The sequence below is a fragment of the Capronia epimyces genome (genome assembly GCF_000585565.1).
Source record: "Capronia epimyces CBS 606.96 chromosome Unknown aczIQ-supercont1.9, whole genome shotgun sequence".
Classification (NCBI taxonomy): Eukaryota; Fungi; Ascomycota; class Eurotiomycetes; order Chaetothyriales; family Herpotrichiellaceae; genus Capronia; species Capronia epimyces.
The window spans coordinates 805,427-818,986 of NW_006912912.1; the positions used below are offsets into that span (position 1 = coordinate 805,427).

General features: G+C 53.0%; 6 protein-coding genes across 6 annotated transcripts; 4 read left to right on the forward strand and 2 right to left on the reverse strand.

Annotated features, from left to right (window-relative positions):
- Positions 1-456: 456 nt before the first annotated feature.
- A1O3_09286 (uncharacterized protein) lies at positions 457-1,605 on the forward strand (the record flags this gene model as incomplete). The annotated part of the gene is made up of 1 exon (XM_007739380.1): positions 457-1,605. One exon carries the CDS (start codon positions 457-459, stop codon positions 1,603-1,605), a length of 1,149 nt encoding a protein of 382 aa, XP_007737570.1.
- A 680-nt stretch (positions 1,606-2,285) lies between these two features.
- Positions 2,286-4,140, reverse strand: A1O3_09287 (eukaryotic translation initiation factor 3 subunit D; the record flags this gene model as incomplete). The annotated part of the gene is made up of 2 exons (XM_007739381.1): positions 2,286-3,868; positions 3,933-4,140. 2 exons carry the CDS (start codon positions 4,138-4,140, stop codon positions 2,286-2,288), a joined length of 1,791 nt encoding a protein of 596 aa, XP_007737571.1.
- Positions 4,141-4,556: 416 nt separating this feature from the next.
- A1O3_09288 (uncharacterized protein) lies at positions 4,557-6,625 on the reverse strand (the record flags this gene model as incomplete). Its single annotated transcript, XM_007739382.1, has 7 exons — positions 4,557-4,687; positions 4,759-4,843; positions 4,925-5,399; positions 5,472-5,818; positions 5,912-6,064; positions 6,130-6,252; positions 6,311-6,625. 7 exons carry the CDS (start codon positions 6,623-6,625, stop codon positions 4,557-4,559), a joined length of 1,629 nt encoding a protein of 542 aa, XP_007737572.1.
- A 1,039-nt stretch (positions 6,626-7,664) lies between these two features.
- Positions 7,665-9,882, forward strand: A1O3_09289 (uncharacterized protein; the record flags this gene model as incomplete). Its single annotated transcript, XM_007739383.1, has 6 exons — positions 7,665-7,702; positions 7,741-7,857; positions 7,955-8,235; positions 8,296-8,440; positions 8,499-9,148; positions 9,236-9,882. The coding sequence occupies 6 exons, from the start codon at positions 7,665-7,667 to the stop codon at positions 9,880-9,882; spliced, it is 1,878 nt and encodes a 625-aa protein (XP_007737573.1).
- A 680-nt stretch (positions 9,883-10,562) lies between these two features.
- A1O3_09290 (uncharacterized protein) lies at positions 10,563-11,237 on the forward strand (the record flags this gene model as incomplete). The annotated part of the gene is made up of 2 exons (XM_007739384.1): positions 10,563-11,004; positions 11,092-11,237. The coding sequence occupies 2 exons, from the start codon at positions 10,563-10,565 to the stop codon at positions 11,235-11,237; spliced, it is 588 nt and encodes a 195-aa protein (XP_007737574.1).
- A 915-nt stretch (positions 11,238-12,152) lies between these two features.
- On the forward strand, positions 12,153-13,499 carry A1O3_09291 (uncharacterized protein; the record flags this gene model as incomplete). The annotated part of the gene is made up of 1 exon (XM_007739385.1): positions 12,153-13,499. The coding sequence occupies one exon, from the start codon at positions 12,153-12,155 to the stop codon at positions 13,497-13,499; it is 1,347 nt and encodes a 448-aa protein (XP_007737575.1).
- Between the last annotated feature and the right edge of the window lie 61 nt (positions 13,500-13,560).

Sequence of the window (13,560 nt, forward strand, 5' to 3'; positions counted from 1 at the left end):
AATACTGTGCGCATACGGTGCTAGACTGTCTTTTTGACTTCTGTATATCGCGCTGTCTCGGTGTCTCTGTCAACTTTTCCATGGAGTGAAGTTGAGCCCCGCGGTCACGTGCTTATCTAGTCATGTGACCCTGCTAAATCCTACCGATACGGTCACGTGCCATGTGCCATGCTGACTGATTCTTACCAAATCATCCATTGCGGAACAGCTTCCGTGGGGGCGGCCACCTTCACGGCCACGTTCTTACTCGCTATCTACTCAGCAGCATTAATTAATATGGCACCCGACCATGAAGCCATCAAGATTGACAAGATCTTCATAAGCCGGCTATTTCCCTTTGGCCATCTACAACACTGCTGAACACCTACTGACTGATACTTACCTGACCCCTTCTAGCAAGTTCGACCCCCAATCTCCAGCTTTCATGCCAGGTATAAGTAGTTTCATTTCATTTCCATGAACCGCCTCCTCTCCATTTTGATCACCATCATCGCCGCAGTCCTTCTCGCATACATTCCAGTCAACCTGGCTTCTACAAAGAACCTCTTTCAAAGAGGCCAGCCAATCTACAACAGAATCCTCAACCACGCACAAACAACAACTGCGCGAGCAACACCGTTTCTCGGACTTCCCCTGTTCCCTTCTGCTCGTCTCGCATCCACAGCAACCACGACCTCCTCCAACATGACGACGGCGACACCACGAGCGATCAAATTCTCCTTCCTCGCGCGCGAACAGGCCGAAGGCGCGGGCGCGCGAGTGCGCCGCTCGATCGGCACACCCAAGCTGCGCAACTTCACTCCTTTCCTCATGCTGGACCACTTCAGCATCGCTCCCACCGCCGGCTTTCCTGACCACCCGCACCGCGGCCAAGAGACAATCACATATCTACTCAAAGGCGGGGTGGACCACGAAGACTTTGCGGGCAACAAAGGTACAATCTGGCCGGGCGACCTGCAATTCATGACGGCCGGCAGAGGCATCATGCACGCCGAGATGCCCGTGCAGGGTGAGGAGCTCATTGCCGGCTTGCAGCTATGGGTGGACTTGCCGGAAAACCTGAAAGGCTGCGAACCGCGATACCGTGACCTGCGCGGTTCCGAAATCCCCGTAGCCACCACGGACGACGGCAAAGTCACGGTCAAGGTCATCTCGGGCCGCAGCTTGGGCGTCGACTCGTTGAAGGATCTCGCGTACACGCCCGTCTGGATCCTCGACATGACCATCCAGCCCGGTGGCTCCATCACACAAGAAATCCCACTGGGCTGGAATGCCTTCGTATATACCCTGGAAGGCGTCGCTAGCTTCACCAACGGCACGCAGAAACCGGCCCAAGCCGTTCCGCCCTACCATAATGTCGTATTTGAGCAGGAGGGCGACGTGATGGATGTCTCGGTTGAAGACGGTGCGTCTGAAGCCGCCCGGATCATTCTGATTGCCGGCCAGCCGTTGAATCAAGAAGTCGTCCAGTACGGGCCGTTTGTCACCACCAGCAGAGAGAAAGTCTACGAGGCCCTGATGGACTTTCAGACCGCCAGCAATGGCTTTGAGCGGGCCAGGAACTGGGAGAGTACCATTGGCAAGCGGTTAGGACATGTCAGTTGATTGAAGTTACACTAAGTGGCCAACAATATATTGTCTGTGTGGCTTTTTGTCAGTGGTCAGCATGTGGAGTGGAGTGAGCTGGAGTCTAGAATACCCTTTTTTACGATATAGGATAGATCACGAAGTACTATTGCCCGACTATATTACCCATTTTTACGATAGAGGATGCATTAGATCACGAAGTACGGAGTACTATGACCCGAAACAAAGTTCACACTCACGTTCACGTCAAGGTTCAGGTTCAGGTTCACGTTTCACATTCACGCCGTGGAAATTCCAAGTCCAAGTCCAATTCCAAAACAATTGGGCTGGGCTGGGCCATTGGCTTCTAAATTCCAAAAGGGTGGTTTGATTTGATTTGATATTTGATCATACAATCGATTGCCATTTTTGAGCTTCTATCCCATAGCGTTGCACCAGTATATCATACGTAGAAGGAGAGGATAGCATTGCATCAGCATATCATGTAGAAGAAGGAGGCTTTAATATTTGATCATACAATCGATTGCCATTTTTGAGCTTCTATCCCATAGCATTGCACCAGCATATCATACGTAGAAGAAAGAGGCTTTTGGGTTTGGCGTGACACGCCTAGCCATGCTAGGAGATACACAAGACAACACAAGACACTTTGCAGTAACGGTACCAGGGCGTCCTCTTTTCGTCGTCGGCAGGGTCCTCTATTCGTCGTCGGCACCGTCCTTGCCATCGGCCAAGCCGGCGTCGGACAAGCCGTCCTCGTCATCCTCGAAAGTGTTCAACGGCACGTCGTACAGGCGGATAAGAGGCTTGTTGGGGTCCTTGACCAGCACGAATTTCTTGTCGGCGTCGTCGCCGTCGCTCAGGCCCCTGACCAAATCGACGATGGTGCGCACAATGCCCCAGCCGTTGCTGAGGCCCAGGTTCATCTGGGCGGCGAACTCGCGCGGCTTGTAGCCGACGACGCCGAGGATGACGTGGTTGGCAGCCGACTTGGGGTTTGCGCGCGACACGAAGCCCAGTTTCATCTGGTCGGCCTTGCCCAGGATGGCCTGCGTCGTCCAGCGCGCCAGCTTGCACGAGTTGTTCTTCATTTCGGTGGCGACGACCGCGCCGCGCTGCGAGTTCAGCTTGGTGCGCCAGTCTAGCGCGCCGCCGGCGCCTTGGGCCTTGTGGTCGAACTCGTTGAGGGCCTTGATCACCAGGAACTGGTTCTCGCCCGAGATGTTGTTCTTGGTCGCGGCGTCGAGTTCGGTCCGCACAATCAGATGCAGGGGCTCCTCGTCGCGTTCGAGGGAGAGGTCGAATCGGCGGTACTTGTACGCCTTGGACGCGAGCGGTTCCGTCTCCTCGCTGGCGCTGTAGAAGGGGTTGGGGTGAGGGAATTCAATCTTGTTGTTCTGGTCTTCAATCACCACCTGGAGAGCGAAGTTGTGGTTGATCATGGTCGCTTCATTGGCCAGGTTGCTCGGCGTGTTGATGCTGTCGGCTTTGACGCCCGTCTGTTGTTGTGACGGCGTGTTGGCCGAGTCGGCCTCGAGAGGGGCGTCGGCAGCGTTCTCGTTGACCGTCACCAAATCGATGCTGCTGTCCGGTCGCTTGTCCAAGAAGATTTTGTTGCCTTGCTTCAGAATCACTATGTCCCAGCTGTACACGGACCGGGGCGCGCACATCAGCATGGACAAGATGTCCGAGGTGGCAAAGATGGTCGCCTCGTCCTTTTCGGCCAGTTCTTGGATCACAGGGTCGGCCGACGTCGTGACATTGTAGGCGGCGCGGTCTAGCGACAGAAGCTTACGCTCTGTGTTCTTCACCGGCGCTTTGTCGTAGGTGCGGTCGTAATAGTGTAAAAAGCCGTAGCTGTCAAGATCGTCGCCCTCGGACGTCTCAAGATTGAGCTTGTGTAGGCGGTTGAAGTCGATTTCCTCTTTCATCGCCCAGTCCGGCCGGATGTTGACCGATGCATCACGATTCCGCTGAGGCTTGTCGTAGTCTCGCCAGCCGAATCGACGGCCCCGTCCACCCCGTCCACCCCTACTATCATAATATTGACCTTGTTGTTGACCTGCATTCCGGCCCTGTCCGGCTCTTTGGAACGTTCCTCTTCCTCCACGCTGGGCGCCGCCTCGCTGGCCTCGGCCCCGGAAGACTGCTATTCCACCACGGCCAAACACACGAGTCTTGGTTGTTGTTCGAGTATTGTCGACAACGGAGAAGGAGGACTCGTCTTCGGCGACCTGGACCGCGAAAAGTGAGGATGTTCCAGCACCGTAAATTTGTTGGTCTAGACATCAATTTGTGTCAGTGTGATTGCCATTGCCAGCAGGAGTAGAAGAGCAACACCCTACCTCTGTAGTTTCGACCGTATTGTCTCCCACCTCGATCTCTTCCTTCTTTTCCTTCCTGGGTCCAATCGGCCATGCGACCGAGTTTGTCACCCTTGGAGTATGGAGCGTAGGGAACTCCATCAAGAGTTGTCGAGGGGGTGATTTCGGGGCCCCATTCGTCGTTCACGCTGAGCTGGTTGATGGTGTCTGCAAGGCTGATTCCTGCCATGATGGCGATGGCGACTGATCAGAGGAGACAAAAAGTAAGCTGTAGAGTCTCAGTCTCGCCGCTGGTGGTCAACACAATAGCGAATGTCCAGGCCACCTGCGCAGTGCAGTCAAGTCAGAGCCAGTGGGTGGAATTCCGTCTAAATCTTGGCGCCTTGCTCAGGCTAGGAAAATCTGCCCCGAGGTCACGTGCCGAGACCAGATCCCATCCCGCTGGCCGCCGCTTTAAAGCCAAGGCCTCGTTCTCCTTAATGACGAGTTACTCCCTTAAGACACGGCTCTCCGTATAGAGTAGTGACTAGCTACTTGTATCTTGATTCTCCACCAATCTACTACTCTGTAGTGCTTCCTCCACGCAATGCAGGAGATATTGCTTTCAATCCAGCATACGAAGTTGGTGTCTTTACAAAATTCTATTTAGTGAGCTTGCTGAAAGCCTTTCAAGCAATGGTCAACGGCTTCGGCAGCCTGGAGCAAGCTTTCATCATGCAATGGCCTAGCCGATAGCTGAATGGAAATCGGGGCCCCGTGACTGACTTGGGCGCTGTCTATAAAGAGGGTGTCAACAAGATAGAACTCAAGCTTAGCAATGGAGTTAGATTGCTTTTGTCACACTCACATGGATGTTCGTCGTCAGAGACTGCAAGACTATCCATATCAATTGATTTGTCCGCTTTCAAGTAAGGGATGACAACCGAGGGGTACTGAATCAAAAATTTCCAGTCAGCAACAGGACAGTATAGACAAGTAGGTATGTGTCTATAGAGAAGAACAAGAAGACTTACATCAAGACAGTTCCAAAGTGTCGTGTATGGAGAAGTGCCCCAACTATCATGCAGCGCAGCCGTTGTCTGGGAGGATGGCCCGAGGATCAGATCCAAGCGATTGTTGACCCAAACCTCGTTCCATCGCTCAATGAGGTCTGCCCGGGCACAATTCAGGTCGAACAACTCTTCCATCGTGTAGCCCTGAGGTTTCTTGTCCGTGAGGCCCAAGGTCTTGCGTACGGATGGCACCATGGGCTCTCCGCTGGCCGTGATGTTCTTCAGCAACGTCTTTGAGTTGTCGAGCGAGAAGAAATCCGAGGCAATGTCCAGAGCCTCACCAGCCTTGGGGGCCGAGTCGAGAAAGACGAGCTCAAATTGATGAGGAGTCTTTGTCAGAGTGTCCACGGCGGCCGATAATGCCCGTCTTACCGGTGGGTGGACGGGGTACTTTGGGTCCTCGACGAGCACGCCGATTTTATATCTCGCTTGACAGCTCACTTATGGGTTGGCGAGTGTCAAGGAGGAGGAGGAGGATGTTCCAGTCCAAGGGATGGCCAAGGCTGACGAGTCGCGATTCCACGGGGACCTAGACAGCACGGCCGACATGAACAGCGTCAGATCTCGAAACGACGTGGCCAAAGGCCCTGCACAGGCTTTGAAGCCTGGTGATCCCGCTCGTCCAGGACTCTGTTGCCCGCCGTACAGCACTCGATTCCCCGTGGGCTTGAATCCGTACAAGCCACAACACAATGCTGGAATGCGAATCGAGCCGCCAATGTCGGTGCCCACCCCCAAAAGTGAGCCGCGAAGAGCGATTAACGCACCTTCCCCTCCGCTGCTGCCTCCAGCGTTTAGGTCGACGTTGTGCGGGTTCAACACACGGCCGAACACGTTGTTATCCGAGTCTCCTGTCTAAACGGCAAAAACAACCGTCAGCAAATTGTGCAATACACAGTATTCGAGATCTGGCGAGATTGGGGAAATGGAAATGGGCAATACCCGTACCATCAGAGTCTGTGGAACGTTGGTCTTGACGTAGATGGCGGCACCCAGCTCAAGCAGGATGCCAACCAAAGGGGCATTTCTAGTCGCTTTGGTTCGGCCGATGAAAGAGACATATCCCAGAGTCGATTCAACGCCTTCGACGTGGAAGGAATCCTTGGTGTTTGCCAGAGGCCATCAGTTACTAGTAACTCGGCTCGACGGTCTTCAAAATCAAATACCTTCACGCTGATGGGCAAACCATGAAGTAATTCGCATGTTTTTCCCTCTCGCTTGTAGTACTCGTCCAAGTAGTTTGCTCGTTGGATGGCTTGTTGAAACATGATCTCGGTGAGGCAGTTTGTCTGTGTCTGTCGTCAAATCTCTAGCCCCTTTCTAATCTCGTTTCGTAGGTCAACAGACTAGCTGGTGAGCGGTGGCTGCTCTCTTGCAGAAGGCTGTAGTGACTTCTACCGCCGTCAAGTCACCTTGGGCCAGCAATCTCAGCAGCGCGGTGGCATCGTAATTCTGCGTGATGGCTATTTCACTCTCGGTGAGCACTCCACACGTCGCTGGTACATCGAGCAAAGGCTTGCCGCCTTCTCTGTGCCTCAGGATGTCTGCCTCGGACAGACGCCATTCCTGAGGAATCAGACTCGACGCTGATTCTCTCTTTTCTGCTGCAATCACCTGCCACGGTGTTTTTGGTGTTACTGTAGTTGTTGTAGTCGTTGACATTCTTGCCGACGTAAAGCTGCCGTTGTTGTTGTTGGTTACTGGTGTTTGAATACTAGTAGATGGTGTGCTCAACATACAGGGTTCACTTTTGATAAGGCTGAAGATCCGCTTATCACTTTCTGGGAGCATTTCGGTGAGAGCGCTGCCTCTTCCGATATATCTTCGGGAACCCGAGTTGTTGCAAGAGGTCCGATAAGAGACTCCACGTCTCGACCGGATGGTTCCTAGTCCCATGTTAGCATGTATGTGATGGTGGTGATCTTATCTCCCATTTGTGGAGTGACAGTTGGAGTCGTTGGTCAACCTGTATGCTTTCTGTATACCTACGTACTAGGCATGTTCTATCCGACCTGCACCATACAGCAATCATGAAACAGTGGGGCCGGCTGTCAAGACTGCCTTTTTGGGGTAGAACGGCAGCCTTGTCATTTCGTAGGCTGCAGTGCCTATCATCATTTTGTGGATCCATCATCTAGACAAGTACAGATACAGCAGTACCGTTCGAACCTGACCCCAATCCCCGAGTTTTGATGGAGGACTGGATCATCGCTGCGGCAAGAAAACCGTGGGCAGTGCCTTTATACTCACGATATGAGGGGAAATCAGAACTTGAGGGTCCCTTATCTTGCCATGAAAGCGCCCTACATACCAATCTGATCGCCGTACGTCAAGATAAACACATATAAAGGTTGGTGCTCCAACTTTGGCATGGTTTGGCAGACAGTACACCTGGTTAAACATGGTCAGAAACCCGATCAGATTGGAGATGGGAGTTCCATGCCAGTCACTCTCCATACTATGTATATGCAGACTGCAGCAGACGATAGATAAGTACTTACACACGCAGTAGGAGGCAAAAGTCGGTGAGATTGGGGCACCTTTGCCGTATGTGTTCGCTTGGAGTTGGAGATGCTACGAGTATCTTGTATCTGCCGATTGCTGCTATCTGTATAAGATCCCCATCAACTCCCAGCCTCGCCCTCCGCGATAGTTCAACTCTCTTTCTTTTGTTTCTTTCCGTGGCAGTGAATCGGCTATCATGGCCATCAAAGAGATGGGCGAAACCCACTCTGTTCAGTATGTGATGAACCAATCGCACATGTGTTATCCCCTAGTTCTAATGTAAACCTCCACCAGCCCGAGTCGGGTGAACCAAAGGTCATCGTAGAACATCTGAAAGACGGGCTCACTGAGACCATCCATGAGAAGCTCAAGGAATGTTGCGCGGTCAAGTGGGCAAGTAAGATCATCCTTTTTACTCTCCTGGCCCTGACACGGCTAGCCTATACTGATGCTGGTGCTGATGCTGACCTACTGGTATGTAACCAGGGAAGTCAATCCGCTTGTTTTCGTGTCTCGAGAACAACTCATCCAAGATGTCGAGGACTTTGCGAGTGAGGCGGACATGATTGATCTGTTGCCCATCTTGACCAAGGGTGCACTCGTGGCTAAAACTCCGGAATTGTTTCAAGATGTGGAAGGGCTCAGCAGCGACGAGGTGGAAATCCTGAAAACCGAAGTCACTCATCGATGGAAACTCTCCAAAGGCCTCTATTTTACAGTCATTCTCAACTGTATCTCGGCTGCCATCCAAGGATGGGACCAGACCGGTAAGGTCCACACCCACGAAGACAGATGGGATGCTGGCGGATATTGACTCCCTTTGACAGGTGCAAACGGTGCCAACCTCTCCTTCCCGCAGGCGTTTGGTATTGCCGATAGCGGGGCTGAATGTGAAGCGGCCGGAAATTGCGGCAGTAATAGCTGGCTGATCGGCTTCATCAACTGTTGCCCCTATGCAGCCATTGCCATCATGTGAGTTTGTCGACTCGACTTAACCTTGGACCGGGCCGTACTGATATTTCATTCCTAGAGCGGTGTGGGCCAGCGATCCGCTCAACACCCTCTTTGGGCGAAGAGGTACCATCTTCTTCGCGGCCATATTCAGCCTGCTCGCCCCAATCGGCTCGGCCGTAGCACAGGACTGGCCTCAGCTGGCCGTCTGTCGACTGCTACTCGGGATTGGCATGGGGCTGAAGGAAGTGACCGTGCCTCGCTTCTCGACTGAGATTGCCCCGACCAGCGTCCGGGGCGGGCTCACCATGACCTGGCAGATCTGGAACTGCATGGGAGGAGTGTTCGGGTCTGCGGCCAACTTGATCCTCTATCGCATTGGCCCGATTTCGTGGCGTCTGCAATTCGGATCGGCTTTTATCCCTGCTGTTCCTCTGCTCCTGGGAATTTGGTTCTGTCCCGAGTCACCTCGTTGGTACATGAAGAAAGGCAGATACAGGGACGCTTACAAGTCCCTGCTCCGGCTTCGAAACGGTCCGATCCAGGCTGCACGGGATCTGTACTACATCCATGTCCAAATGAAACAGGAGGAGTTTTTGATCCGTGAGAGCGAGTGGACAAAGGCCGACAACATGCTGACCCGATTCACTGAGCTCTGGACCATCCCTCGAGTCCGGCGAGCCACCCAGGCCGCCAGCATTCTGATGATTGCTCAACAAATGTCTGGCAGTGAGTTTGACCCAACCCAACCCATCACACGAGCCCGTCTCTCTCTCTCTCTCTCCATGGCCGTACCTTACGTCTGACATGAGGCAGTCAATATCATGGGCTTCTATTCCGCCACCGTCTTCACACAGGCCGGAAGCTCTGTGCGCGATTCCCTCCTTGTGTCCTGGGGTTTTAACATGGTGGCGGGCGCCTTCACCGCCCCCTCTCTGTGGATGATTGACCGCCTGGGCAGACGTACTCTGTTACTGTCGACGTTTCCCAACATGTTCTGGACCCTGTTGGCCGCTGGATTCTGCTTCTACATCCCTATCACGAGCGAAGCCCATTTGGGCCTGATCGCCTTCTTCGTCTTCCTCTTCACCGCCTTCTACAGTCTAGGCGAAGGCTGTTGCGCGTTTGCCTACTCTGCCGAAGTCTTCCCCATCACTCATGCCGAGGTGGGAATGTCGTGGGCTGTTGCCACCAACAATTTCTGGGCCACCGCACTCTCGCTGACCTTTCCGCGAATGCTGACCGTCATGGGGCCCACGGGCGCTTTCGGATTCTACGCAGGATTGAACATCATTGCCATGATCTTTATCTTCCTCGCCTGCCCCGAGACCAAGATGCGGTCGTTGGAGGAACTGGATATGGTCTTCTCCATCCGGTCGAGAACTTATGCAAAGTGGCAAGTGTCCAAGGTCCTGCCCTGGTGGATCAAGCGTCGCATCTTGTTCCAAGACGTGGGACCTTAACCACCGCTCATCTAGCCCGACATGTATAAACTCGTACGGTACAGCAGGAGGGTGACCCTCCTCCAGACTGCAGACTGCGGAACCAGTCCTCAGCATATTACTGAGTCACTAGCTCTTTTCACCGCGCATTTCATTGTCCAGATTCTATTTCGTGCATCGAGTCTACTATATGTCAAGTACACTAGATTCTGTAGAGACCAAGCCAGGTATAAGAGGAAGAAATAAATACTAGATGGATCAGATCATTACTTTCGTCACGGGTTGCAGTCATCAAGAGATGCATCATACCTAGATATTAAGGCTCTATGTCGCTGTATGCCTGGAGTTGGAAAATTGTGTACGGAGTACATGGGATAAGCGACCCACCGCCATGTGTACGGATACTAATTAGGCAAGAAAATGTAAGCCTCACTGAAGTCTATCCCCCATTCAGACGGAGAAAGCCGCACCTATCGAGGCGCAAAGAACACATATACGGATACTGATAAGGCTAAGGCGACGACGACCCAACTGCTTGGTTGAGCAAGCTGACAGTCAACCTTATCACTGTAACTACAAAATCTTCGAATACTGTACTGAAGGTTAAAAATACCTCAAATAATCCACCTGCCCTGCCCCTGCCCTGCCCTGCGCCTTTCGTGATCGGTCTGTGCACAGCGTTCTTGACATCAACATCGAACATGTCTCTTAAGGGGAAAACCGCTATAGTGACTGGAGGTTCGCGCGGGATCGGGGCTGGCATTGCTCACGAACTGGCCAAACGAGGCGCCAAAGTATTGATTACATTTGGGTCGGCCGAGGACAGGGCACAGCAGGTGATTGAGAGTATCAAGGCGGCCGGGGGACAGGCCAGCTGCGTCAAGGCCGACTGTCGATCCCTCGAGGCACCTCGAATAGTGGTGGACGCGGCAATGTATGCATTCGGCAGCGATGGCATCGATATCATCATCAATAATGCCGGCGCTGGCGACGAACTCTTTACCAAGGATCTGACGTACGAGCATTGGGACAAAATGTTCCACACCAACGTTCGCTTTCCGATGTTTCTGGTCAAGGAGTGCTTGCCGCATCTCCAGAAAGGGGGACGGATCATCAACCTCTCGAGCGTCGTGGCACGCCAAGGTAGGCCTGAGCCTCAGCCTCTGATATTCTTGCCACTCACCCACCAGTCAAGCTGACTTGTACGGCGGACTCTGACATGGTGAACAGGCTGGGTCATGCATGCGGCCTATGGAGCGACCAAGGCCGGTATGGAGAGTCTGGCGCGGACTTGGGCCGTTGAACTCGGTCACAAGTATGGGGTCACGGTGAATTGTGTGAACCCTGGACCTGTGCAGACAGATATGTGGACGTAAGTAATAAGTCCAATCCAAGTTCCGGCCGCCCGGGGCATTCATATTCAGGCTCAGCTCGACTATTGACAATGCTGATTGATCTTGGGGGAATGTCCCATCTAGTGCCATGCCGGATGATGCCTTGAAAGGCATGCAGACTTACATCGACAACACCCCTGCTGCTCCCCGGGTAGGACAGGTCGACGACATCGTGCAGATTGTAGCCTTCCTCTGTGAGGAGGGTTCTCGCTGGATCACGGGTTCGACGACTTGTGCAAATGGAGGCGCGTGCCTGGTATGATTCTGGCCATACAGGATACCTACACCTATTAGGTGCCTATACAGAAAAGAAAGGGTGTCAGCAGTCCTCACTCCCCACATAAGCCCGAGCACGGTCCCTCCCTCCAGAAAGTGTCTTGTCCCGATAAGAACAAATGCACTTTCCACCCCGCATTGCTGACTACAGTGTCAATCTGCCAATCCCTTGACTTCTCATTGTTCGCATCAAACCATTCATACACCACATCCGTAGTAGTACAGCAGGTATTAGGTACCTAGGTACCTAGGAGGTACGGCACAGATGGCAACCACGTGGCATCACGTGTCAGTGACTCCTGGCGTGCGCCGCTTTTGCAACCAAGGACTACACCTTTTTTTAATACCTATATATCGACTATTTACACTCCCCTTATCTTCACTATATTCACGCGCTTGATCTCAGATGTTGACCGCGTGAAACTCACCGAGTCGCACATGTAGCCTCGATCAAACAGTTACAAGGCCAGACTGTGGCGGCGATTCACGCCTTCTCTCTCTTGTTCATCAATTCTCTTGCCTTCCACTCGAGCAGAACCTCATACCGCTCACCGCTCACCTCTCACCTGTCACCCGACCGTACCTTGATCGTTGTTCCGTGTCTCTGACTCAGCCATCGCGATGGTCCAAATCGTGCATTCGGCGCACTTGCCGGCCGCCAAGGTTCCTTATACCGACTTCAAAGGCCCCCGTGGCTCGTTAAAGCACCGCTGTGGGTTCTGCCTGGAGCCAAAATCCAAACTTTCCAAATGCACAGGCTGTCGCGCGGTTCGCTATTGCTGCCGCGAGCACCAAGTACAAGACCGCCCCGGGCACAAATCAGTCTGTAATCGTATCAAACGATGCCGCACTAAACTCGACAAAGAAGACCATGCCGTTCGCAATGCAACTCCCGACTTTATGACCCCCGCCAATGCATTCGAGACCGACGTTGGTCACTTCTGGGGCATCCTCAATACTCGAGATTACATGCGTGCACGGTTCGCTTTGGCAGATAGTCTACGCAGACTGGGAACACTGGACGGCATCACTGAGGCTCTTGACCATATGCAGGATATGCTGCGGCTGTGCAGAAGCGACAACATGGGGATCCGAGACATCATTGCCCCAACGTTGCTGCAGCTGGATCAAGACCAGGAATGTTATGACTTCATCAAGTGGTATGCGACAGAAGGTCGGCGCGGTGACTATGACTGGGGTGATATGGACTTGCCGTTCCTGAACGTCAAAGGTGCCAATGTGCTTGAAGACGTCGGCTACCTCGAGAAAGAGTTCCAGGTTCAGCATGTCTCTACAGTCATGTTGCTCAAGCTGAAACTGCTTATCGACATAATCAATATCAAGCTCGCTCGAAAAGTGGCTGCAGGCCGGTTGCCTCCCGAGCTTTGGGCACGTATCGAGCTCTACGTTACCCGAAGCCCAGTTAGCCGCCAGTGGGTGGGGAAGCCATATCAGGCTATCACGACCGTGCAGCAGAAGCTCGAACTCGACGTCAAGCTCCTTGCCAGAACCATCGAGAACATCAATCAGAACTTTGTGCATATGCTTTTGGACGCTGATGACTACCTCTCTGAATTACCAGAGTCCTATTCGTCAGGCACATTTGAGGAGATGCTGCTAGTTTTACAACACAGCTATGGCGCTTGGTGGCAGCACGAGGGCGTCTTAGAGCTGCTGGAGTCCGCCAGATCCATCGCAAGGAAGGACTCTGAGGATGAGATTGAGGATATGATGAGTGGAATGACCTTCGAAAACAATCCTGGATCAGACAGAACCAAGGACGAATTGCTACATGACGTAAGTATCAATCGACTTTGGGGATACTTTGACGATGCCCTCGAGGATGCCACTAGTCTCGGCGAAGATCGGCCATCCGAAGTCAAGAGATTACGATTGAAAGCGGAATTTGAAGCTGCCGAAGAGAAAGAACGTGGGTTCATCAGCAGCGACGACGAGAATGATGATTAAGACAGCGACTCAGACTGATCTGGGTGCTCTTATCCCTGCTGCAGAGCCAGAGCAGTTACAT